This window comes from Bos taurus, chromosome 29, assembly GCF_002263795.3.
Source record: "Bos taurus isolate L1 Dominette 01449 registration number 42190680 breed Hereford chromosome 29, ARS-UCD2.0, whole genome shotgun sequence".
Taxonomy (NCBI): Eukaryota; Metazoa; Chordata; class Mammalia; order Artiodactyla; family Bovidae; genus Bos; species Bos taurus.
The window spans coordinates 41541219-41567974 of NC_037356.1; the positions used below are offsets into that span (position 1 = coordinate 41541219).

Here is a 26756-nt window from a genome sequence, read left to right on the forward strand (position 1 = left end):
CTATGTGTCTCAAATTCTGTTTTCTGGAAATGACTGAAGACTGTGTGGCAGTCTCATTTTAACACATTTAGAGAATATGTACATGCTGAAGTCCAATATTGATTTTACAGAATAACTGAGGGGAAGTGTTTTCAGAGAGTAAATCTTTAAACAGATTTAACGGTTTACATCACATAGAAGTGTCTTTGGTAAATAACTTTGTTTATAACTTTACTAAAACAGTGATACCTCCTGATTCCAGAAAGACTAAGAAAACTGCTCCCACTGCTCTGTTGCAGTAGAGAGGGGATGGGACACATTGACGACATACTGGTGTGAGTCACACAGATCTAACATGAATTAATGAAAGGAAAGCTTTTTTCCTTTGAAGCTAGAATTGAGGTCATTCTGACTCTTCTTGAAGATTGCCTTTGCCCAATGGCCTTTGAGGAGCTCCTGGATGAAGTTGGTGGCCTGGGAAAATTCCAGATCCTTCAGATGGCTTTAATTCTTCCTTCCCTCATGATAATAGTTTGTCAAATACTTTTGGAGAACTTCACTGCGGCCATTCCTCGTCATCGTTGCTGGGTCCACATTCTTGATAATGACACTGTCTCTGATAATGACACTGGATTCCTCAGTCCTGATGTTCTCCTGAGAATCTCTATCCCACTGGATTCAAACTTGAAGCCAGAGAAATGTCATCGTTTCCTCCACCCTCAGTGGCAACTCCTTCACCTGAATGGGACCTTCCCAAACATGACTGACCTGGACACGGAGCCCTGTGTGGACGGCTGGGTGTATGACCACAGCTTGTTCTCCTCCACCATCGTGACAGAGGTAAAGGCCCCATTTACCTCTTCTAAGTATATGGTCTGGGTATTCAGAATAACACAAAGTCATGTCTGAAGATTCATGTCTTCATTCACTGAATAGATAGTGTAGCCAGCTGTCTTTCATTCTTTTAAGAAAACTGATTACTTATTTATTTAATTGCCAAGCACAATTGATGACAGTGAAATCAATAACTAGATATGAATTTTAGTATTACAAAGGTTTAAGTTTACTTTCCTAACCATCAGTTCTCACATAATGTGAGAAGTACTTGATATAAACTGTGGAAAATTATTCTTGGTCATTTGCTCTCAGTCTAGTTGCAAATTATAAAAATTTGTATAATTTTTTTTTAAAGTCCTTTCCTGGATACTTGTCATACAAGCAAATCAGAGTGCATTTCACTCTAGATGTGAAATCTAGAGCTGTTGAAAAATCTAGGTTGTTGAAAAGGCAACCTCAAAGTTTTCAGTGTGTGGAAATGATTGAGAACCACTGAGGTATGCAGTGCTAAGTGAATATGAAGATTGCCCCTAATATAACCTAGAAGATTTAGTTGATGATTATTAGAAGAAAACAATGCATAAGCTGAGACATTAATGGTATAGATCAGTAAATGTGGTAAAGAGAAGCCAGCGGACATGAATTTCACTGATGGCTTTTTGACTGAGTGAGCGTTGAGGGCTATAAGACTATAAGATTCTGTGAAGCTCCTCTGTGCTGGTTTCCTTCTCTTCCAGTGGGACCTCATTTGTGACCATCAGTCACAGAAACCAGTAGCTCAATCCCTATTCATGGCTGGAATGCTGGTGGGAGGCTTCATATATGGTCATCTCTCAGATAGGTATGGCTCCAGATCATTGCTGCCCTACTCTGTGTTGTTTTCAGAGTTTATGATTAATTGTTTCATAAATAAGTCTTTATTGAGTTCTGATAGACAGTTTATAGTGTTGGGGGTTTCCTTAGTTCCCAAGCAGCTACAGATGGAAATGTAGGATTGGACTCATTGTGAAGAATGCAATTTTGTTGCCATGGAGATCTCTGTACTGGGCACAGAAATGATATCACCATAAGATCTGGGGGCATTTCAGAATAGCTTTTTATTATTATTATGAAACTGCTTTATTGGAACTGGAAGAGTTGCTAGAGAAAGAACATTCAATTTGAAATTATTTTTTAAATTAATATTTATTGGAGTATAGTTACTTTACAGTATTAGTTTCTGTTGTACAACAAAGTGAATAGCTGTTTGTATACATATATCCCTTCTTTTTTGGATTTTCTTCCCATGTAGGTCACCACAGAGGGCTGAGTAGAGTTCCCTGTGCTACACAGTAGATTCTCCTTAGTTATCCATAGTAGTGTTACACAGTGGTTATAGTAGTTATACATAGTAGTTATAACTATGTAGTGTTATGTAATAGTTATGCATATTAGTGTGTCTATGTCAATCCCAGTCCCCCAGTTCATCCCACTCCTCCTCCCCCGACTAGTATCTATATGCCCATTTTTCTGTGTGTGTCTTTACTTCTGCTTTGCAAATAAGTTCACCTACATTATTTTCTATATTCCACATATAAAAGTTATTATATGACTTTTTTTTCTCTTTTTGACTTTCTTCACTCTGTATGACAGTCTCTAGGTCCAACTGCATCTCTGCAGATTGCACAGTTTTGCTCCTTTTTATGGCTGAGTAAAATGGCAACCCACTCCAGTATTCTTGCCTGGAGAATCCCATGGTTGGAGGAGCCTGGTGGGATACAGTCCACAGGGTTGCAGAGTCGGACATGACTGAGTGACTTAACTAAACTAACGTTAATTGCATATATGTACCACCTCTTCTTTATCCATTCCTCTGTTGATGGACATTTAGTCTGCTTCCATGTCCTGGTTATTGTAAATAGTGCTGTAAGAACATTGAAAGTATCTTTCTGAATTATGGTTTTCTCTGGGTATATGCCCAGAAATGGGATTGCTGAGTCATATGGTAGTTCCATTTTTAGTTTTCTAAGGAATCTCCATACTGTTCTTTGTAGTGGCTATATCAATTTACATTCATTGTGGAATTTCCTTGTTTTTTTTTTCTATGATCCAATGGATGTTGGCAATTTGGTCTCTGATTCCTCTGCCTTTTCTAAATCTAGCTTGCACATCTGGGAGTTCTTGGTTCCTATACTTGTGAAGCCAACTTGAAGGATTTTAAGCATTATCTTACTAGCATGTGAAATGAGCTCAATTGTATGGTAGTTTGAACATTCTTTGGCATTGCCCTTCTTTGGGACTAGAATTAAAACTGACTTTTTGCAGTCCTATAACCATTGCTGAGTGACCTAGGTGAGTGATCATACCATGGTGGTTATCTTGATCATTAGGACCTTTTAAAAAAATGGTTCTTCTGTGTATTCTTGCCACCTCTTCTTAATCTCTTCTGCTTCTGTTAGGTTCTTGCTGTTTCTGTCCTTTATTGTGCCCATCTTTGAGCAACATGAGAGAACCTCAAAAAATTATGCTAAGTGAAATAAGCCAGGCACAAAAGGAAATTGTAGGCAACCACTTATATGAAATATCCAGAATAAGCAAACGAATGGAGAGAGAGTTTAAAATTTTCAAAAGGATAAAGGGCAGGGATGGAGAGTTATTGCTTAATTGTGAGAATTTGTCTTGGGTTGATGAAAACGTTTTCAAAAAAGACAATGTTGATGGTTCCATGATATGATGAGTATAATTAATTACTGACTTGTACTTCTAAAAAGATTAAAATGAAAAGTCTATATAGTGTTAGTTGTATCAAAATTAAAGGTATCAGTGTATCAAATATATCTCTATCATAAATTCTGTTATCTAATTCTGTCAGTTTTGCTTCATGTAGTTCACCGTTGCTGAGTAAAGATACACTTGTTGTTTTCAGCATTATTGTGTCTGTAAATAAATTTTGTTTTGAAATTTTTTTCTTTAATGATGATATAAAGACTCTAGTCATCTTATTATTACTACCTGAATTGTATATATATATTTTCTGTCAATTGACTTTCAATCTATAATATTTAAAGTACTATAGTGGGCAGCATAAAAGTCCATCTCTTTTTAAACCCATATGGTAATTTCTATCATTTGATAGAGATAGCAATTAGTTCATGTGGTTGTTGTTCTTGTTCTTTTAACTTATTTTTTTATTGAAGGATAATTGCTTTACAGAATTCTGCTGTTTTCTGTCAAGCCTCAACATGAATCAGACATAGGTGTACATATATCCCCTCCTTCTTGAACTTCCGTCCTATCTCCCTCCCTACCCCACCCCTCTAGGTTGATACAGAGCCCCTGTTTGAGTTTCCTGAGCCATACAGCAAATTCCCATTGGCTGTCTATTTTACATATGGTAATGTAAATTTCCATGTTACTTTCTCCATACATCTCACCCTCTCCTCCCCTCTCCCCATGTCCATAAATCTATTCTCTATGTTTCTCCATTGCTGCCCTGTAAATAAGTTCTTCAGTACCATTCTTCTAGATTCTGTATATGTGTGTTAGAATACGATATTTATCTTTCTCTTTCTGACTCACTTCACTCTGTATAATAGGTTCTAGGTTCATCCACCTCATCAAAACTGACTCAAATGGATTCCTTTTTATGGCTGAGTGTGACTGCAGCCATGAAATTAAAAGACGTTTACTCCTTGGAAGGAAAGTTATGACCAACCTAGATAGCATATTAAAAAGCAGAGACATTACTTTGCCAACAAAGGTCCGTCTAGTCAAGGCTATGGTTTTTCCAGTTGTCGTGTATGGATGTGAGAGTTGGACTGTGAAGAAAGCTGAGCACCAAAGAATTGATGCTTTTGAACTGTGGCATTGGAGAAGACTCTTGAGAGTCCCTTGGACTGCAAGGAGATCCAACCAGTCCATCCTAAAGGAGATCAGTCCTGCGCATTCAATGGAAGGACTGATGTTGAAGCTGAAACTCCAGTACTTTGGCCACCTCATGCAAAGAGTTGATTCATTGGAAAAGACCCTGATGCTGGGAGGGGTTGGGGGCAGGAGGAGAAGGGGATGACAGAGGATGAGACGGCTGGATGGCATCACTGATTGGATGGATATGAGTTTGGGTGATGGACAGGGAGGCCTGGTGTGCTGCAATTCATGGGGTTGCAAAGAGTTGGACACGACTGAGCGACTGAACTGAATATTCCATTGTGTATATGTACCACAACTTCTTTATCCATTCATCTATTGATGGACATCTAGGTTGCTTCCATGTTCTAGCTATCGTAAATAGTGCTACAATGAGCACTGGGGTACATGTGTCTGTTTCAATTTTGGTTTCCTCACGGTATTTGCCTAGGAGTGGGATTGCTAGGTTGTATGGTGGTTTTGTTCCTAGTTTTTTTTATTTTTTATTTTATTTTTTAATTTATTTTTATTTTTTAACTTTACAATGTGGTATTGGTTTTGCCATAGTTTTTAAAGGAATCTCCATACCATCTTCCATTGTGGCTGTATCAATTTACATTCCCACCAACAGAGCAAGAGGGTTCCCTTTCTCCACACCCTCTACAGCATTTACAGTTTTTAGACTTAAAAAAAAAATTTTTTTTTTACTTTACAATATTGTATTGGTTTTGCCATACATCTGCATGCATCTGCCACGGGTGTACACGTGTTCCCAATCCTGAACCCCCCTCCCACCTTCCTCCCCATACCATCCCTCTGGGTCATCCCAGTGCACCAACCCCAAGCTTCCTGTATTGTTTGTATACTTTTTGATGATGGCCATTCTGGCTGGTGTGAGATGATATCTCATTGTTATTTGATTTGCATTTCTCTAATAATGAGCGATGTTGAGCATCTTGTCATGTGTTTGTTAGCCATCTGTACGTCTTCTTTGGAGAAATGTCTGCTTAGGTCTTTTCCCCACTTTTTGATTGGGTTGTTTGCTTTTCTGGTATTGAATTGTGTGAGCTACTTGTATACTTTGGAAATTAATCCTTTGTCAATTGATTCATATGCTATCATTTTCTCCCATTCTGAGAATTGTCTTTTCGCCTTGCTTATAGTTTCCTTTGCTGTGCAACAGCTTTTACGTTTAATCAGGTCCAACTTGTTTACTTTTGTTTTTATTTCTATTACTCTAGGAGGTGGGTCATAGAGGATCTTGCTTTGATTTATGTCATGGAGTGTTCTGCCTATGTTTTCCTCTAAGAGTTTTATAGTTTCTGGTCTTACATTTAGGTCTTTAATCAATTTTGAGTTTATCTTTGTGTATGATATTAAGAAGTGTTCTAATTTCATTCTTTTACCTGTAGCTGTCCAGTTTTCCCAGCACCATTTATTGAAGAGGCTGTCTTTGCCTCTCATTGTATATTCTTGCCTTCTTTTAAAAAAATAAGGTACCCAAAGGTGCATGGGTTTATTTCTGGGCTTTCTATCTTGTTCCATTGGTCTAGATATCTGTCTCTGTGCCAGTACCATACTGTCTCGATGACTAGTTTTGTAGTATAATCTGAATTCAGGAAGGTTGATTTGCTCCAGCTCCATTCTTCTTTCTCAAGACTGCTTTGGCTATTCGGGGTCTTTTGTGTTTACATACGAATTGTGAAATTTTCTGTTCTAGTTCTTTTAAAATGCCATTGGTAATTTGATAGGGATCACATTGAATCTATAGATTGTGTTTGGTAGTAAGTCATTTTCACAATATTGATTCTTTCTACCCAGGAACATGGAATATCTCTCCATCTGTTTATGTCATCTTTGATTTCTTTCATCAGTGTCTTATAACTTTCTGTATACAGTTCTTTTGTCCCCTTAGGTAAACTTATTCCTAGATATTTAATTCTTTGTGTTGCAATGGTGAATGGGATTGCTTCCTTAATTTCTCTTTCTGATTTTTCATTGTTAGTATATAAAAATGCAAGTGATTTCTATGTTTTAATGTTATATCCTAAAACTTTAAATTCACTGATTAGCTCTAGCAGTTTTCTGATAGTATCTTTAGGGTTTTCTTTTACAGTATCATGTTATTTGCAAACAGTGAGAGATTTATTTCTTCTTTTCCAATCTGGATTCCTTTTTTTTCTTTCTTCTCTGATTGCTGTGGCTAGGACTTCCAGAACTATGTTGAATAATAGTGGTGAAAGTGGACATCCTTGTCTTGTTCCTGATCTTAGGGGAAATGTTTTCAGTTTTTCACCATTGAGCATAGTGTTTGCTGTAGGCCTATCATATATGGCCTTTACTATGTTGAGATAGGTTCCTCAACATAAGTAGGTTGGGTTGGAACATCGGAACCTTGGCTAGGTTCCAATACCCATGTTTTGAATAGTTTTAATCATAAATGGATGCTGAATTTTGTCAAAGCCTTTTTCTTCATCTATTGAGATTATCTTTCAATTTGTTATCTTTCAATTTGTTAATATAGTGTATCACACTGATTGATTTGAATATATTGAAGAATCCTTGCATTCTTGGAATAAACCCAACGTGATCATGGTATATGAGCTTTTTGATGTGTTGCTGAATTCTGTTTGCTAAAATTTTGTTGAGGATTTTTTCTTCTATGTTCATCAGTGATATCGGCCTCTAATTTTCTTTTTTTTGTGTTGTCTTTGTCTGGTTTTGGTATCAGGGTGATTGTGGCCTTGTTGAATGAGTTTGGAAGTGTTCCTTCCTCTGCAATTTTTGGAAAGAATTTTAGAAGGATAGGCATTAGCTCTTCTCTGCATGTTTGATAGTTTTCTCCTGTGACACCATCTGGTCCTGGACTTTTTTGGGGGGGGGAGATTTTTGATCACAGCTTCAATTTCAGTGCTTATAATTGGGCTGTTCATAATTTCTTTTACTTCCTGGTTAGTCTTGGAAGAGTCAACTTTTCTAAGAATCTGTCCATTTCTTCCAGGTTATCCATTTTATTGCCATATAGTTGTTCATAATAATCTCTTATAATCCTTTGTATTTCTGCACTGTCTGTTGCAACCTCTCCTTTTTCATTTCTAATTTTGTTAATTTGATTCTTCTCTATTTTCTTCCTTATGAGTCTGGCTTAAAGCTTGTCAATTTTGTTTATCTTCTCAAAGAACCAGCTTTTAGTTTTATTAATCTTTAGTATTGCTTCTTTCATTTATTTCTGCTGGGATTTTTTTTTTTTATAAAAACTGAAATTTTATTTCCCACAATCCATACCCTGTGTACAAGGTCTTGCAGCATCTTAGATGACATTGTGTGATTGAACCAATAAAGATAATAGAACTATTAATATCAACAAATACACACCAGGAATCTGAGGATTTCCAGAATCATGGTGAGATTTGTGAGTAGTCAAGTACTCCAAGTAACAACAGTTTAGATGCATGCTAATCATGATGATTACTTATAAAAGGACACAGTCAGAATTAGGAAAGGGAAATGCTATTCAATATCACTAGAATCAATTTTCAGTCACCTGTGAGTTGAACTTCACATTCGGAAAAAAAAGGTCAGATCATTTGCTCTTCCAAGAAGCCTAAAATGGGTATCACCTTTTTACAATAAAAAGCCTAGTAAAACAGTCCATGGAGTCAGACCCAACTGAGCAATTGAGCATACACACACAAACCAATAACACACTTGTTTCCGATTAAAAGTATGCATTCATTAATATTAAATTTTTTTAAACTTTTATTTTATTTTTAAACTTTACATAATTGTATTAGTTTTGCCAAATATCAAAATGAATCTGCCACAGGTATACATGTGTTCCCCATCCTGAACCCTCCTCCCTCCTCCCTCCCCATACCATCCCTCTGGGTCGTCCCTCTGCTGGGATCTTTATGATTTTTTTTCTTCTACTAATTTTGGGGCTTTTTGTTCTTTTCCCAGTTGTTTTAGGTGTAAATTTAGGTTTTCTATTCAATGTTTTTCTTGTTTCTTGAGGTAAGATTGTACTGCTATAAATTTCCCTCTTAGAACTGCTTTTGCTGCATCCCATGGGTTTTGAGTTGTCGTGTTTTCATTGTCATTTGTTTCTAGAAATTTTTTTATTTCCCTTTTGATTTCTTCAGTCACCTGTTGGTTATTTAGAAATGTGTTATTTGTTTCCATGTGTTTGTGTTTCTTACCATTTTTTTTTTCTGGTAACTGATATCTAGTCTCACAGCATTGTCATCAGAGAAGATGCTTGATATGATTTCAATTTTCTTAAATTTACTGAGATTTGATTTGTGACCCAAGATGCAGTCTATCCTGGAGAATGTTCCATGTGCACTTGAGAAGAAGGTGTATTCTTCTCCATTTGGATGGAATGTCCTGAAGATATAAATGAGATCCATCTCACCTAATGCATCATTTAAGACTTGTGTTTCCTCATTAAATTTCTCTTTTGATGATCTGTCCATTGGTGTGAGTGGGGTGTTAAAGTCTCCTATTATTCTTGTGTTACTGTCAATTTCTCCTTTTATGTCTGTTAGTGTTTGTCTTATGTATTGAGGCGCTCCTATGTTGGGTGCATAGATATTTACAATTGTTATGTCTTCCTCTTGGATTGAGCCCTTGATCATTATGTAGTGTCCTTCCTTATATCTTGTAATCCTATTTATTTTAAGGTCTATTTTGTCTGATATGAGGATTGCTACTCCAGCTTTCTTTTGCTTCCCATTTGCAGGAATGTATTTTTCCATCCCCTGACTTTCAGTCTGTATGTGTCTTGAGGTCTGAAGTGGGTTTCTTGTAGACAGCATGTATATGGCCCTTGGTTTTGTATCCATTCAGCCAGTCTGTGTCTTTCAGTTGGAGTGTTTAACCCATTTACATTTAAAGTAATTATTGACATATATGTTCCTATTGCCCTTTTCTTAATTGTTTGGGGTTGATTATGTAGATCTTTTTACTTCTCTTGTATTTCTTGACTATATAAGTCCTTTTAACTTTTGTTGTAAAGCTGGTTTGGTGGTACTTAATTCTCTAAACTTTTGCTTGTCTGAAAGGCTTTTTATTTCTCCATCAATTTTGAATGAGATCATTGCCAGGTACTGTAATCTTCATTGTAGATTTTTCCCTTTCAGTACTTTAAGTATATCCTGCCATTCCCTTCTGGCCTGCAGAGTTTCTACTGAAAGATCAACTGTTAAGCATATGGGATTTCCCTTGTATGTTACTTGTTTCTTCCTTGTTGCTTTTAATATTCTTTCTTTGTGTTTAGTCTTTGTTAGTTTGTTTAGTGTCTTGGTGTGTTTCTCCTTGAGTTTGTCCTGTATGGGACTCTTTGTGCCTCTTGACTTGATTGACTATTTCCTTTTCCATGTTGGAGAAATTTTCAACTATAATCTCTTCAAAAATTTTCTCATAAACTGTTTTTCTCTTCTTCTTCTGGGACTTCTATAATTCAAATGCTGGTGCATTTGATATTGTCCCAGAGGTCTCTGAGACTATCCTCAGTTCTTTTCATTCCTTTATTTTATTCTGCTCTTCAGAAGTTATTTCTATCATTTTATCTTCCAGCTCACTGATTCATTCTTCTGCTTCAGATATTCTGCTATTGATTCCTTCTAGAGTATTTTTAATTTTGGTAAATGTATTGTTTGTCTCTGTATGTTTATTCTTTAATTCTTCTAGGTCTTTGTCAATTGATTCTTGTATTTTCTCCATTTTTTCCCCAAGGTTTTTGATCATCTTTACTATCTTTATTCTGAATTCTTTTTCAGGTAGTTTGCCTATTTCCTCTTCATTTATTTGGACTTCTGTGTTTCTAGTTTGTTCCTTCATTTGTGTAGTATTTCTCTGCCTTTACACTATTTTTTTTTAATTCATTGTGTTTGAGGTCTCCCTTTCCCAGACTTAAAGGTTGAATTCTTTCTTCATTTTGGTTTCTTCCCTCCTATGGTTGGTCCAGCGCTTTGTGTAAACTTCGTATAGAGTGAAATTTGTGCTGAGTTTTTGTTTGTTTGCTTGATTTTCCTCTGATGGGCAAGGCAGAGTGAGGTGGTAATCCTGTCTGCTGATGATTGGGTTTGTATTTTTGTTTTATTTGTTGTTTGGGTGAGGCATTTTGCACAAGGTGCTGCTGCTGTTTGGATGATGCTGGGTCTTGTATTCAAGTGGTTTCCTTTGTGTGAGTTCTCACTATTTGTTACTCCCTAGGGTTAGTACTCTGGTAGTGTAGGGTCTTGGAGTCAGTGTTCCCACTCCAAAGGTGTGGGGCTTGATCTGCTGGGAAGAGGATACTTGGGAGGGATGGAGCTGGGAGGCTGTGGCTGAGGAGCGAATTTTTACTCAGGTTCTAAGGGCAGCACTATGTGTGGCCCTGTGATGAGCAAAAGCCTCATAGAACTGAGGACTGGGCAACTGTCCGTGGGAAGATTACAATCCAAAATCAATCATCTATTGCTCTTGACAGCATCCCAGAAGTCTCTCTTCACTGGTTTCCCAGCTTGAACCTGGTGTCACCAGGATTTGAACTGCTGTCTCTTCTAACCCCAGCTCTTAGGCTCTGACAATGCCCAGAAGAGCATGTGGTGGGGATTACCAAGGCTTCTGCTGTGGTTCTCTCTATCGCCTTGAGAGCTTGGACCAGTGTCAACATCTCCAGCCTCTTGTTTCTTTGGATATTCCCCCCCCCCCTTTTCCTTTGTGCTTTGTCTAATTTCACTTGCTCATAGGGTGCTGCATGCAGCGACCTCCACCCTGTACTCAGACCAGAGTTATAAGTATGAAGGGCCAAGGCTGGCCCATGCAGTTAGGGCATGTGCTGAAGCAATGTGCATGGCACTGCAACTCAAGATGTGGTTGTTGTTTTGATTTTTCTCATTCGAACATTTCTCTCTTTTTGTTTGTTTGTTTTCTGCATTATTTTCTTGATGGTGATAATAATTACGATTTTTTTGGTGATGCTGGTTCCTATGGTTCACATTTTCTATTTTTAGGGTAAATTATTTGAGCATTTTAAGAATTATGTTTTAAGGATTGCAGAGGAATTTTCAATTCCAGATTGTCTATCTGTTTTTATTACTGGCATATAGATTAGCAGATCCTGTTTAATCCAGGTTGCCTCCACTAAGGCCCTATTTTCTTGATGCTCATGGAACACAGAATTCATTTTTTCTTATTTGTCCTTCACCTTACTTTTCACTTCATTCTTCATCTTTCATAATTCTTTCCTCTGAGAAATTTATATAATGTCTGCTGTCTGGGTTATGATACTTATATATTCTTTTCTAGAAAAGCACACTTCTTGAAGACTATAAATCCAGATTCATCAAAGAGTGGCTCTTTTTTTTAAAATATGAATTTATTTTAATTGGAGGCTAATTACTTTACACTATTGTATTGGTTTTGCCATACATCAACATGAATCCGCCACAGGTGTACACGTGTTCCCCATCCTGAACCCTCCTCCCACCTCCCTCCCTATACCATCCCTCTGGGTCATCCCAGTGCACCAGCCCTGAGCATCCTGTACCATGCATCAAACCTGGACTGGCGATTCGTTTCACATATGATATTATACATGTTTCAATGCCATTCTTCCAAATCATCCCATCCTTGCCCTATCCCACAGAGTCCAAAAGTCTGTTCTATACCTCTGTGTCTCTTTTGCTGTCTCGCATATAGGGTTATTGTTACCATCTTCTAAATTTCATATATATGAGTTAGTATACTGTATTGGTGTTTTTCTTTCTGGCTTACTTCACTCTGTATAATAGGCTCCAGTTTCATCCACCTCATTAGAACTGACTCAAATGTATTCTTTTTAATGGCTGAGTAATACTCCGTTGTGTATATGTACCACAGCTTTCTTATCCATTCGTCTGCTGATGGACATCTAAGTTGCTTCCGTGTCCTGGCTATTATAAGCAGTGTTGCGATGAACATTGGGGTACATGTGTCTCTTTCAATTCTGATTTTCTCAGTGTGTATGCCCAGCAGTGGGATTGCTGGGTTATATGGCAGTTATAAACCTTCAACAACTCTGTCCACTGATCTTTTGCATCAGTTTAACCTTAACCTGTCTGGTCCTAGAGACCCAAGTACACTTTTAGCTCCCTTGTGTTCTGAACACTGTACAGACTCTCTACTTTGCTAAATACCTATGTTAGTACGGTGGGTTCTTATGGTATTTTCCAAGTTCCAACATTATAGTTTATTTTATATGGTGCCACTTGGTGTCAGAGGCCATTTGGTGATTGGAGGATGAGGTTTTGGTCTTGTTAGTCTATAGAAAAAGAGTGTTAGTCATGTATGAAACGAGATGCCAGTCCAGGTTCAATGCACGATGCTGGATGCTTGGGGCTGGTGCACTGGGACGACCCAGAGGGATGGTATGGGGAGGGAGGAGGGAGGAGGGTTCAGGATGGGGAACACATGAGAAATAAAGGAATAAATTAAAAAAAAAAGATGAATAAGGTCTGAGGACATAAAGTATAACATAAAGACTATAGTTGATAACATTGTATTCTATAATTGAAATTTTAAGAGTGTCAAACTTAAATGTTCTCACCCAAAAAAGTAAAAAAGGGTAAATATGTAAGGTGATGGCCTTGTTAATTAACAAGATAGCAGGACTCTTTTTACAATGTATATCAGGCATCCCAATGTCACTTTAAATATTTTAAAAAAATAAAATAAAATCAAAAGGTTGTAAAAAAAATTATGTCAAAATAAAAGTATTACAGTAAAAAAAAAAAAAAGAAAAAAAAATAAGGAGATTCCTATTGTTGATTTAGCCCTTCTTTTTTAAACGTTTTCAATTACAAAGAATCACTTGTTAAAACATTCTCTAAATTTCAGAGTATTCTTTTGGTTTCTTATGTTTTTACCACAAGTTATTATTATTCCCTTCATCTAAGCAGATTCTGTTTCTTAGGTTTGGGCGGAAGTTGATTCTCAGGTGCTGTTTGCTCCAGCTGGCCATCTCTGGGACCTGTGCAGCCTTTGCTCCCACCTTCCTCATTTACTGCTCGATACGCTTCTGGTCAGGCTGTTCTGCTGTGGTCATCGTGGCAAACAACATTATGCTGAGTAAGTCAACAATTTTGGTCTCCTCCCATTTTCCATGCCTTAAAAATCACTTTGAAATTTCATCTTTATGTGACATTAATATCCCATTTGGATTTTCTTCCAGTTATAGAGTGGACAAGATCCCAGTCAAAAGCCATGATATTAACACTGGTAGCCTGTACCTTTAGTATGGGACAGATGATGCTGGGAGGACTGGCTTTTGTCTTTCGAGAGTGGCGCACCCTGCAGCTGGTGGTATCTGTACCTTTCTTTGTCTTCTTTCTCTCCTCAAGGTATGAGCTTTCTCTCTTACTCTGTCTTATGGGAACCTGGGATGAAAATGCATATTGAATTAAGATATATTGATTTTCTTATTCCATGGACCATTTTGTATTGTTTGGACCTAAAACCCATGTCTCTCATCTGTTCACTCTGTGGGATTTGAGGTTTGAGAAGCAGAACACAGAGTAATAATGACTTTTCTGTCTGGGGTTTCTAGATATTTTCTGCCATCTTTATAAGTTTTACCCAGTATAGTGGTCAGAGTTAGGCTAATATTATTTTCCTTAGTATAAAATCAGACATATTTTAAAAATACTGTTTTTTGAGCTTTGGAATGAATCCAATATGGTAAAGATTCAGCAATTTTCTATGTTGTTGCTGATTTTGGATAAAGGAAGAGGCAGCAAATTTGTTCATATAGCCAGTTGACAAAATAGTGGCATAATTTCTACATTACTAAAAATGGCATGTAGATAGGGTGATTTCTGTTATGTGTTCAGCACTTCCTTTTCCCTTAAATAGTTTAAACAAACATTTACTTATGGTAGGGAGAATCAGCTTAAGTGATCACAGAAGGATGACTATAGATTTAATACATTGAGATGAGTTCAAAGAAGGAGCAGAGTGTAGTCCTTGTCAGAATCATCTCCTAAGTCATTTTATCCTCTTTCCAGTTCTACAAAGAAGATGGCACTACAGTCCCCATTTTATTGATGAGAAATCTGAGGCAGATGTAAACAAGTGACTCACTTGTGTAGTTAGGTACCAACAGTGTTGGTAGCAGCAAGAGTATTTGCAATATTTGTTGGGCTATAACCTTACATCATTTGGGGGCTTCTTTTTTAAAAGAATGTATATTATAAATATATACTATATTCACAAAGTTGTTAGATCCCATGCAAAGCTTTCAAAGAGAATATGCATATGAAGGACTCTCCACCTTAAACTTCATAAGCTTCTTGGAAATTCTCTTCCTGAGTAAGCAGAGAGGAAATTTGACTCCAAGGTCTGTGGATCCAACAAGTGAAATGGTGGATATAGATGGAAGGCAAAAAGCATCTGCTGTCAAGAAGCATACAATACATTAAAAAAGAGAGCTGACTGCACTTATGTGCCTTTCTTCAGGTGGCTGGTGGAATCTGCTCGGTGGCTGATTATCACCAATAAACCAGATGAGGGCTTAAAGGAACTTAAGAAAGTTGCACACAGAAATGGAATGAAGAATGCTGAAGCAACCCTGAACATGGAGGTGAGAAGGGAAGGGAAGGTGGTTAAGGGTTGTAGAGAAGAAATAAACTGACACCTGCCTTCTTCTTCTTGAGATAGACAAGCTGATTTTCTAACAGGGCAGTTAGTTGAGAAGACAAGCTCAGTTCTCTCATCTTTCAGGTCTATTTCAGAGAAAAGAAGCTTTGCTTGCTGTGCAACTACTTCCTTTAGTTCATTTCCTGAATTGAATCTATAGGCTCTGTACTCCCTTGGATACCATGCCCTCATTTTCAAAATTTTGTTGTTGCCATTTAATTTCCTGGAGTTTCCCTTAACTCCTTACATACTCCTTCATATCACATTCACACTTGTGGTTTCATGTATAATATGTTACCCTAGAAAGAAGGAGGGGCTTTCCAGGTGGTGCTAGTGGTAAAGAACCTGCCTGCCAATGGAGGTAGACATAAGAGATGCAGGTTTGATCCCTGGGTTGGGAAGATCCCCTGGAGGAGGGCATGGCAACCCACTCCAGTATTCTTGTCTGGAGAATCCCATGAACAGAGGAGCCTGGTGGGGAATTGTCCATAGGGTAGCAAAGAATCAGACACAACTGAAGTGACTTAGGACACACACGCAGAAAGAAAGGGAATACATCATTTCTGTCCTTTTGGGATCCAATGCTAACCACTATACCTCGAACTATGTTGGCAAATGATATGTGTTTGCTGTTGTTGAAGGGTTTGAGAGTGACCATGCAGGAGGAGCTGAAGACAGCACAGATGAAAACTACTGTGTTTGACTTATTCCGCACACCCAAGCTGCGAAAAAGAATCTGTCTTCTGTTCTTTGTGAGGTGGGCTTGCTCACAGTGCATGGCAACATTCAAAGAGTTGGGGCATAAAACTATTTATTTCAAAGGTTACAAAAGTGTTGTGAGAGGGAGATGGTGATTTGAAAATAAAAGATGTGGGGAACACCAACTAAGACTCACAAGAAACTGATTGTATGATGAAGAGTTAGTTAGATTTTATCACTCTATCTGTGTCTTAACTGGAGACTATTGTTAAGAACTTCCATTAAGAACAGATCTTAGCACTTGTTTTTCTATATTTACCTTTCAATTTAATTGAAGCAAAATTTTAAAACAGAAACATGAAGAGATCATGAATATATATGAATCAATGAATATGTCAATATGTAAAAATGTAACCAACCTCCAGGTCAAGACAGAAAATTCTAATCTGCTAATAGAAAACTAATGAATAATTTGTAGCATATTTGTACAATGTAATTTGTACAAATTTGTACATTTGTATAATGTAATATCTTACAGCTGTTAAAATGATTGAACTAGGGCCAACTGCACCAACATAGATGCACCCGTAAAAACATAATGAAAAAGAAAAATTCAGAATGATTTGTGATTTATCAGCATGACGCCAATTGTTTTACATTGAAAAAAGGTAAAACAATCTTATATACAATACTATACCAGTGTGCATAGGATATACACATGTGTAAGAAGAGCAAGCATGTCAATGGTAAGTATCAGCCCCTTTGCGAGGATTGAAGGAGAAGAGATCAAGAAGGAACATATAGGGAGCTTCAATTGTATCTATAAAACTTTAATGCTATTAAGTGAGTAAATAAGTAAAGCAATTAGACAATGTGCTGAAATGGTGGATACATATTATTCTCTTTTTCTGTGTGCAAGAAATACTTTTATAATAAAATATTTTAATTAAAAAATAATACATAAACCTGAAGAGATTAGGAATATATACAAATCAATGAATACGCCAATATGTAAAAATGTAACCAACCTCCAGATCAAGACAGAAAATTCAAATTTCCCAAGATTTCCTATGTCAACTATCCAGTTGCACAATAACCACCACCAGCACCACTTCCTGACTCTATTCTCTCCTCACTACCCTCTCCTGTGAAAAATAAAAATTAACAACTGTTCTTATCTTCTTCACTACAGATGAATGTTGCCTGATTCTTTTACATAATGTAAATGACAGATGGGTTCAGAGACAGCCCCCTTTCTTTATGCTCATTCATGAAGACTCATCCATTCTGTTGTGTATAAAAGTAGGCTGTTCTCCTCCCTAGGAATTTAGTTTCCACAATGGCACCCCACTCCAGTACTCTTGCCTGGAAAATCCCATGGACCGAGGAGCCTGGTGGGCTGCAGTCCATGGGGTCGCTAAGAGTTGGACACGACTGAGCGACTTCACTTTCACTTTTCACTTTCATGAATTGGAGAAGGAAATGGCAACCCACTCCAGAGTTCTTGCCTGGAGAATCCCAGGGACGGCAGATCCTGGTGGGTTGCCATCTATGGGGTCGCACAGAGTTGGACACACTGGAGCGACTTAGCAGCAGCAGCAGCAGATGATTAAGCTACAATGTCTACATGTACTCCAGTGTTGGTGAACTGTTACTTGTTTTCAATTTGGATTCAGCTTATTTGAGTGTTGGGGCTTCCAGGGTAACTCAGATGGTAAAGTATCTGTCTGCAATGCAGGAGACCTGGGTTGGATCCCCAGGTCAGGAAGATCCCCTGGAAGAGGGCATGTCAAACCACCCCAGTATTCTTGCCTGGAGAATCCCATGGATAGAGGAGCCTGGTGGGCTACAGTCCGTGGGATAGCAAAGAGTCAGACACGACTGAGTGACTAACACTTTATTTGAGTGTTAGCACAATGGTTCCTGTGAAAATCCCGTTCATTATGTCATGAGAGTATATAAGTACTTGTATTTTGGTAGAGTTAAGAGGAGAAATTTTAAATATAATTCTAAATTTTTGAAGATTTAACAATCAAGAATGAAAAGCATACATAACAATATAGACCTTCCCCAAGCTTAAGAAAGTAGCTATTGTATTGTACAATTTACATCTTCCTAGGAATACCCTAGTAGGCTGCTTCTGTGTTTAACTGCATTGTGTTTTTTCACCTTTCCCATATCCACTAGGACACAGACTTTTGTTCCTGAATCCTAGACAATCAGAAGGGAAGGAAAAAGCAGAGATAATGGTCAAGAGAGGACTTGCTTGCAATTGCTGTGATCTGTGGTGTTTCTTCTGTTGTAATGTCTAAGTCTAGCTCTCTCAGGGTGTAGTAGTTCATTAAAGTGGACTCTTTTCCTTTAGATGTTTTCTGGGTAAAAGGTTGATCCCAAGTTGGAACATTTGATTCCATTTCTGACAGTGCAGTAGATGTATGTTTGCTCTTTTGAATTCTCACATATTCTCTTAGCCCTAAGAAATCATATATGAACTTTGAATTCCCCAGATTTGTGTTAAAACCCAGGATACTATGCTCCCAGGTCAAGAAGACATGCATGGTCCCTTCACAGTTTTAATCACTAGTTTCTGGTGATGGACAAGGAGGCCTGGCATGCTGCGATTCATGGGGTCACAAAAAGTCAGACACAACTGAGCGACTGAACTGAACTGAACTGAGAAAAGAGAAATGGTTTACAATATTGGGTTTGAGGTAGGAGATGTCAGACTCACAGCATACAGACAAACTTCAAAAAGTAATTTTTCTAAATTCCTGGTTTTGGTCTTCTCCATTCAATTTCTATGTAGCATCCAATTTGCTGATCACAGCAGGTACACTTTCCTGTCACTGCCAACTCTATGCTCAGGGACTCAGACAAAAGAAAGACAGAAGGAGTATCATTTTCATATATTTGTTATTCATTTACTCAGTTGTGCCCTACTCTGAGACCCCATGGACAGCAGCAAGCCAGGTTTCCCTGCCCTTCACCATCTCCCAGAGTTTGTTCAAAGTCATGTCCATTGAGTTGATGATGCCAAACAACCATCTCGTCCTCGGTTTTCCCCTTATCCTCCTGCCCTCAATCTTTCCCAGCATTAGCATCTTTTCCAGTGAATTGGCTCTTCACATCAGGTGGCCAAAGTACTGGAGCTTCAGCTTCATTATCAGTCCTTCCAATGAATATTCAGAGTGATTTCCTTTAGAATTCACTGGTTTGATCTCTTTTCAGTCCAAGTGACTCCATGTAATTATTTATGATAATTTTACTTCTAAAATTGGAGAAATCAGTGCTGCGATGAACATTGGGGTACACGTGTCTCTTTCCCTTCTGGTTTCCTCAGTGTGTATGCCCAGCAGTGGGATTGCTGGATCATAAGGCAGTTCTATTTCCAGTTTTTTAAGGAATCTCCACACTGTTCTCCATAGTGGCTGTACTAGTTTGCATTCCCACCAACAGTGTAAGAGGGTTCCCTTTTCTCCACACCCTCTCCAGCATTTATTATTTGTAGACTTTTGGATCACAGCCATTCTGACTGGTGTGAAATGGTACCTCATAGTGGTTTTGATTTGCATTTCTCTGATAATGAGTGATGTTGAGCATCTTTTCATGTGTTTGTTAGCCCTCTGTATGTCTTCTTTGGAGAAATGTCTATTTAGTTCTTTGGCCCATTTTTTGATTGGGTCATTTATTTTCTGGAGTTGAGCTGTAGGAGTTGCTTGTATATTTTTGAGATTAGTTGTTTGTCAGTTGCTTCATTTGCTATTATTTTCTCCCATTCTGAAGGCTGTCTTTTCACCTTGCTAATAGTTTCCTTTGATGTGCAGAAGCTTTTAAGGTTAATTAGGTCCCATTTGTTTATTTTTGCTTTTATTTCCAATATTCTTGGAGGTGGGTCATAGAGGATCCTGCTGTGATGTATGTCGGAGAGTGTTTTGCCTATGTTCTCCTCTAGGAGTTTTATAGTTTCTGGTCTTACATTTAGATCTTTAATCCATTTTGAGTTTATTTTTGTGTATGGTGTTAGAAAGTGGTCTAGTTTCATTCTTTTACAAGTGGTTGACCAGATTTCCCAGCACCACTTGTTAAAGAGATTGTCTTTAATCCATTGTATATTCTTGCCTCCTTTGTCAAAGATAAGGTGTCCATATGTGCGTGGATTTATCTCTGGGCTTTCTATTTTATTCCACTGATCAATATTTCTGTCTTTGTGCCAGTACCATACTGTCTTGATAACTGTGGCTTTGTAGTAGAGCCTGAAGTCAGGTAGGTTGATTCCTCCAGTTCCTAGATGTCCATCAGCAGATGAATGGATAAGAAAGCTGTGGTACATATACACAATGGAGTATTACTCAGCCATTAGAAAGAATACATTTGAATCAGTTCTAATGAGGTGGATGAAACTGGAGCCTATTATACAGAGTGAAGTAAGCCAGAAGGAAAAACATAAATACAGTATACTAACGCATATATATGGAATTTAGGAAGATGGTAACAATAACCCGGTGTACGAGACAGCAAAAGAGACACTGATGTATAGAACAGTCTTATGGACTCTGTGGGAGAGGGAGAGGGTGGGAAGATTTGGGAGAATAGCATTGAAACATGTAAAATATCATGTATGAAACGAGTTGCCAGTCCAGGTTCGATGCACGATACTGGATGCTTGGGGCTAGTGCACTGGGACGACCCAGAGGGATGGTATGGGGAGGGAGGAGGGAGGAGGGTTCAGGATGGGGAACACATGTATACCTGTGGCGGATTCATTTTGATATTTGGCAAAACTAATACAATTATGTAAAGTTTAAAAATAAAATAAAATTAGAAAAAAAATAAAAATAAATTATACATTAAAATAAATAAATAAAATTGGAGAAATCAGATTGGGACTTTATTCTTTAACCTTGCCTATTAGTTGCCTGGGTGAATATAATCATCAACTGTAGCATCTGGGCTCTAAATTTTATGGCTTCTGTCTTTCCTTTTTCGTTTACTACAGATTTGGAACCACAATACCCTTTTTTGGCATCTTCATCAATCTACAACACTTTGGGAGCAACATATTCCTGTTCCAGGTCATCTTTGGAGCTCTCACGGGCTTAACCCGATGTCTTATACCTCCAGTATTGAATCACATGGGCCGTCGACCAACCCAGACGCTTTTCATGTTCCTGGTGGGACTTTCCATTTTGGTCAACACGTTTGTGCCCCAAGGTGAGAGAAGACTGGGCTCTGGGGAAATGAAGGGTCTTTTTCTACTCCTTCAGGGACTGCAATTGATCACACTTGTTGGAAGCCAGGATTAAAGAGAGATCCTAATTAAGGGCTAAGTATTCCCTCAAACCAATATGATTGTTAATGAGAAATTCTGCTAATAAGTTGTTGAGAAATGAGTCACATGTTGAGGGATAAATCAGGCATCTGTTTATATTCACTCCATTATGGAAATGTTGGAAACTAGTGCCATTTATTTCAGACAGTTTCTCCAGAACAGCAATTGTTCACTTTCTCTTCACTCATTCACTCTTTTTGGCTTCCCTGATGGCTCAATGGTAAAGAATCTGTCTGACAAAGCAGGAGCCACAGGAGATGCAGGTTCAATCCCTGGGCCAGGAAGATCCCCTGGAGGATGAAATGGCCACCCATTCCAATATTCTTGCCTGGGAAATCCCATGTACAGAGGAGCCTGGCAGTCTACAGATCTGTGGGGTCGCAAGGAGTCAGACATGACTGAACACACATACACTCATTCACTCTTTTAATAACAAACATGGAAGGGCAAGGTCTTGCAATTATATTCCAGGCGAGGACACGATATGGTCGCCCACTCTGGGCTCCTCATTGCCAGCTTTGATGACTGGTCTACTTCCCCATATCTATGTATCCACATGTGACTGTGGGGTTAAGTCACCATAACTATATCTCTTGCTTATGGAAGTCTTCCAGGAAATGGAAAAAAAAAAATTCCTCTTTACGTAGTGAAAGAGTGTAGAGCAGGAAGAGGAAACCCTTGTCAATTCCCTGTTAGATTACTTCATATGTTAATAGAATGATGTTATGTAATGACTAGGAGAAACTTAGTGAGCACAATGTTTTGCCATCTCCCAATGCAGAAATGTGCTTTACATCCTCATAGACTGGTGAACTCTGCTCCTCAGAATATCATTAATGATGCAGGCTTACTGCCTTACAGTAAAGTTTGTTTCCAATATTATATAGCTATAATTATATTTCTTTTTATATTGCTCAGAAAACTGATTCTTTGAACATTTGAACGTAGGGAACAAGTGTTTCCCTAATTTTGAATTGGGACTTCTCAGATGGCTCTATGGTAAAGAACTTGCTTGTGAATGCAGAAGATGTGGGTTCTATCCCTGGGTCAGGAACATCCCCTGAAGAAGCAGATGGCAGATGGCAATACTCCAGTATTCTTGCCTGGAAAATCCCATGGATGGAGGAGCCTGGAGGGGCTATAGTCCTTGGGATTACAAAAGAGTCAGACATGACTTTGCAACTAAACAACAGCAACAAATTTTGACTTATTTTTATTTCCTAGTAGGTTTCCATTCTTCCATTTTCTCCTAGTAGGTTTCCTTCCATTCAAAACTAAAATTGATCTAGATCTAGATCTTCTGCCTGTTCTTTCAGAGATTAATCCTGTCCTTCTAGTACTCTCTGGTGTCATGCTTACCCCATGGCGATGCTGTATCTGCTCTAGGTTGACTGACTCATTTGGGTTTACCTGGGACTTTGGTTTACCTGGGACTTTTCTGATTTTATCAATGAAAGTCTCACCTTATTAAAATCTGCTAATTCCCAGGTACACCAGGATGACTGATAACTTTAAATTCTGCATTTTAATCATAAAGTCCTCAAAGTTAGAGATGAGCCTTAGATTTAGGAATTGACTGCATGATGGTTCTACCTTCTACCATTAGGATATAACAAGTACTGGACTGAATAAGTAAAAGAAAATTTCTGCCAGATTCATTTTTTCTTCTGCTTCTCCAGTAAATCTCACCTACGTGAAGAGATTTACTGCAATCAATCCAGATACTTTTATGTACTTTTTACCACCTATATTTATAATTTTACATTTTTCATTTGTTCAGCCACCCCATGATCACTGCCACGTACAATTTTCTACAACTTATTTCAAACATACAGGTAAAGCAGTAGGGTTTTTCCCCCTTGACTAAATTTGGTGGATGCTGATTCCTTCCACATAGTTATTTAATCTCTCTGATTTTCTTGTCTCCAGAAATGCAGACCGTGCGTGTGACTTTGGCAAGTGTGGGAATGGGCTGTGTTGCTGCCTCTAACACCAGTATTTCTGTCCACTTTGTTGAACTCCTCCCCACTCTTGTCAGGTATATGAGTTTATGAATGTTCTGCCACCACCCAAAAAAGTACTTTTCCAGCTAACTGATGGTTGTTGTGGGAATAAGCATAATAGGAAATGTTAACTATAAAGCAATTGTTTTTAACTGTACTAGTGATACGCTAACAGCAATTATAGTCACAGTTTATTGAAAAAGCAGATTTGGGGCCATGCACTGTCCTAAGCAATACTTCAGTGCTTCATTTCATTAACCTTTTGGGCCATTTGTTAGAATAGGTCTAGTGTGTAATGTTCTGTTTAATGATGACAATGGGTCTTTCACACTTTGACCCTGACAAAGACAGCTGGAAAATTACAGAGCAAATTGCAAAAATAAGTGTTTGTCATCAAACCCAAGTATTTAATATTTGTCTTTTATTGTCTTCCATAATCATGTCAAAATAATAGATCATAAATTACAAGTGAAGATTTTTACTGAATTATTACAAAAATTATTACTTATCATTTAGAGCAAGAGCTGCAGGCATAGATATGATGGCTAGTAGGTGTGGGGCAGCACTGGCTCCCCTGCTGATGACCCTAGTGGTGTATCTACCCACTCTGCCCTGGATCATCTATGGAGTGTGCCCCATCATTGCTAGTCTTCTCGTCCTTCTCCAACCTGAAACCAGACATCTGCCTCTGCCTGACACCATCCAGGATGTGGAAAATAAGTGAGTAACCTGCTCCCACCCCCTGGAAGAGACTATGTGCTTTGAATCTGTAGGTGAGAAAGGCAACACAATGTGTGGGTCCTTCAGATCACTGAGCCTTGCCAGGGATACTTCCATGTCAGATCATTGCCTTCACAAGAGACAGGGTCATTTCTACCCACTGTGTGTTCCAGTCTAGACTGCAGAGATTCCCTCTTCCCTGTTCTTATTGATAGTTTTAGTGCTGAAGTGATGGTAATTATCTCTGTTGTGAGGGCACATTCTACTTGCCCTCATGAGAGACACACATTCCTGATGGTGCTTCATGGTCCTCAGATCCATAAAAGCCTAGTATATGAAAGGGAAACAAACATGAAGGAATAATTTAGGAAAATCACATAGAGTTAATGATTCTCTTTGAAAAGATAATTAATATTATGTATGTGCCCGTAAGAGTGAGACAATTTGCTGCCACAAGTAATGGAAAGATTGGTACAGGGAAAATAGAAACTTACAAAATATATTTAAAAATAAGAAAAATGGTATATTAGTGACCTAGCACCCATAATCATGGTTCACAAAGTCAGTTACTTAACAGAAATGATTGCCTCACAGTTATCTAGCTTTTAAATCTGAGCTCAAGTTGTTGGCAGGTTCATGCCCCATCTGTAGCCTTTAGGGAAGGGTCTGTTCCAGGTCTCTCCTGGTTTCTCGTAGCTCCTTTGCTTGTGGCAGCATAACTCCAATCTATACATGACACCTCCCTGGCACACCACTATGCCCAAATATTCCTTTTGAATAAAGACACTAATCATGTTGGATTAAGGGCCCATTCTAGTCCAATATAACCTCATCTTAATTAATTTTATATGTGACATTCTTGTTTCCAAATATGGCAATCTCACATTCTGAGATGCTGAGAGTTATGATCTCAGCGTATGAATTTTGTGAAAGACATAATTCAACCCACAACAGATGAGGAGTGCCCTTAGATTTTCAGTTCGCCTCTTGGCTTTCCAAAGGTGTTGTTGGTCAGAGGTCTAAACAGACCCAAGTGAGAGTAGCAATTTTCAAACTGCTTTCTTGGGTCTGCACAGTCTGCAGAGCCTTTTCCAGAATGAGTGTCAACCCTATGGATTTTATTGGATTATAAGAAGTTGATGGGGCTGGTGCACTGGGATGACCCAGAGGGATGGTGTGGGGAAGGAGGTGGGAGGTGGGGTTCAGGACTGGGAACACGTGTACATCCGTGATGGATGCATGTGGATGTATGGCAAAACCAACACAATATTGTAAAGTTAAAAAAAAAAAAAAAGAAGTTGATGGTTAGAAGTTCAGTTTGTACTTGTGCAGGGAGGGCACCTGAACTTATTTTCATGTTTTTCTCTTTTTTAATGTTTATCTTTATTTGCTAATTGGCTGGTTGATTTGTTGTTTCTATTTTGTTTCTCCAGGAAACAATTCTCAAGAAAAGTAAATGAGGAAGATTTCTGCATAAAAGTGACAAAATTTTAAGGAGATTTTATGACTGACCAGGGGGGAAAGGAAAGATATGAACAACAAAACTTGGAGTTTTCCTTTATATCTACACAGTAGCAAGTAAATATACTGGAAAATTGAATCTAATTTATAATTATTGCCTTAGTATTCACTTAAACATATAATTTCTTGGTACATGTTCCATGAGCAGTTCAATATTTAGGGAAAGTAGTTGAAAAAGTTTAAGATCTATCAATAAATTATTAATAGACAAAATAATTCAGAAGCAGGGGAATGTCATGGAATTAGTATGTGACTATTTGATGTGTGGAATTCAGAAGCAAAAGAATATCGTGGAATTAGTATATGACTGCTTTATGTGTGGGACAGCATATGGTGAACTGTCCATAAGTGTGCAGAACAATATATGATATGAAACCAAACATCAAAAGAAATCCAGAAACAGATACTAATATATATATGTGTGTGTATATATATATATACACTTAAGACATGATACATTAAACATCATAAATCTCTCCAAATAGAAGGATTATGTGATATGTAGAAATACATTCATTGAAATAAGAATGTTGACCTTCTAATGGTAAAATTTTAAATGATTATTACTTTCTCTTTGCAATTTTTTCCCTTCATATTTTCAATAATTAATATATGTAATTTAAAATTCTTTTAAGTTATCAACATTGAATGGCAAATATAGAATACGAAATTTTTAAAATGTGTATGTATTAAATATAATCACTGCAAATTAAAAGTTACATTCTTAGTGTCATGGCTAATTAATAAGAAAAGCTTTTCTAATTAATAGTAATTATTAAAAGACAAATAGTAATTAATAAAAGACAAATCCAGTTTGAAATATACGTTTTCATTTTAAAAACAGCAGATGTAACAAATTATTGTCTCATTTTGGGTGAGGGCATACAGTGATGGGCATTCATAAATGTGAAAACATGCTATAATTTAAGAAATCAAACATGTTATAGGCTGTTGAAAACAATTGGCATTTTATTCAGAGTTTTATTCCAAAACTGAACCAGGAATAAATAGACAATCTTAAAAGACCTGTCACAAGCACAGAAATCAAACCTGTATTAAAAAATCTTCCAACAAACAAAAGCCCAGGACCAGATGGCTTCACAGGTGAATTCTACCAAAAATTT

The 26756-nt window shown here is 37.7% G+C and overlaps 1 protein-coding gene across 1 annotated transcript; it reads left to right on the forward strand.

Annotated features, from left to right (window-relative positions):
• The first annotated feature begins 274 nt into the window (after positions 1–274).
• LOC520237 (solute carrier family 22 member 10) lies at positions 275–26466 on the forward strand. The gene is made up of 10 exons (XM_002699321.7): positions 275–819; positions 1554–1657; positions 13640–13794; positions 13898–14066; positions 15181–15304; positions 16002–16117; positions 21056–21270; positions 23318–23426; positions 23908–24111; positions 25545–26466. Exons 1-10 carry the CDS (start codon positions 343–345, stop codon positions 25603–25605), a joined length of 1734 nt encoding a protein of 577 aa, XP_002699367.1. The 5' UTR covers positions 275–342; the 3' UTR covers positions 25606–26466.
• Positions 26467–26756: the final 290 nt, after the last annotated feature.

Excerpts from the sequence above, each read along its gene's own strand:
- LOC520237 (XM_002699321.7), top strand. The coding sequence starts at position 343 with ATGAAAGGAAAGCTTTTTTCCTTTGAAGCTAGAATTGAGGTCATTCTG. Across the intron at positions 15,305-16,001 it reads AAGCAACCCTGAACATGGAG|GGTTTGAGAGTGACCATGCA; the intron begins GTGAGAAGGGAA and ends CTGTTGTTGAAG. Across the intron at positions 16,118-21,055 it reads TGTCTTCTGTTCTTTGTGAG|ATTTGGAACCACAATACCCT; the intron begins GTGGGCTTGCTC and ends CGTTTACTACAG.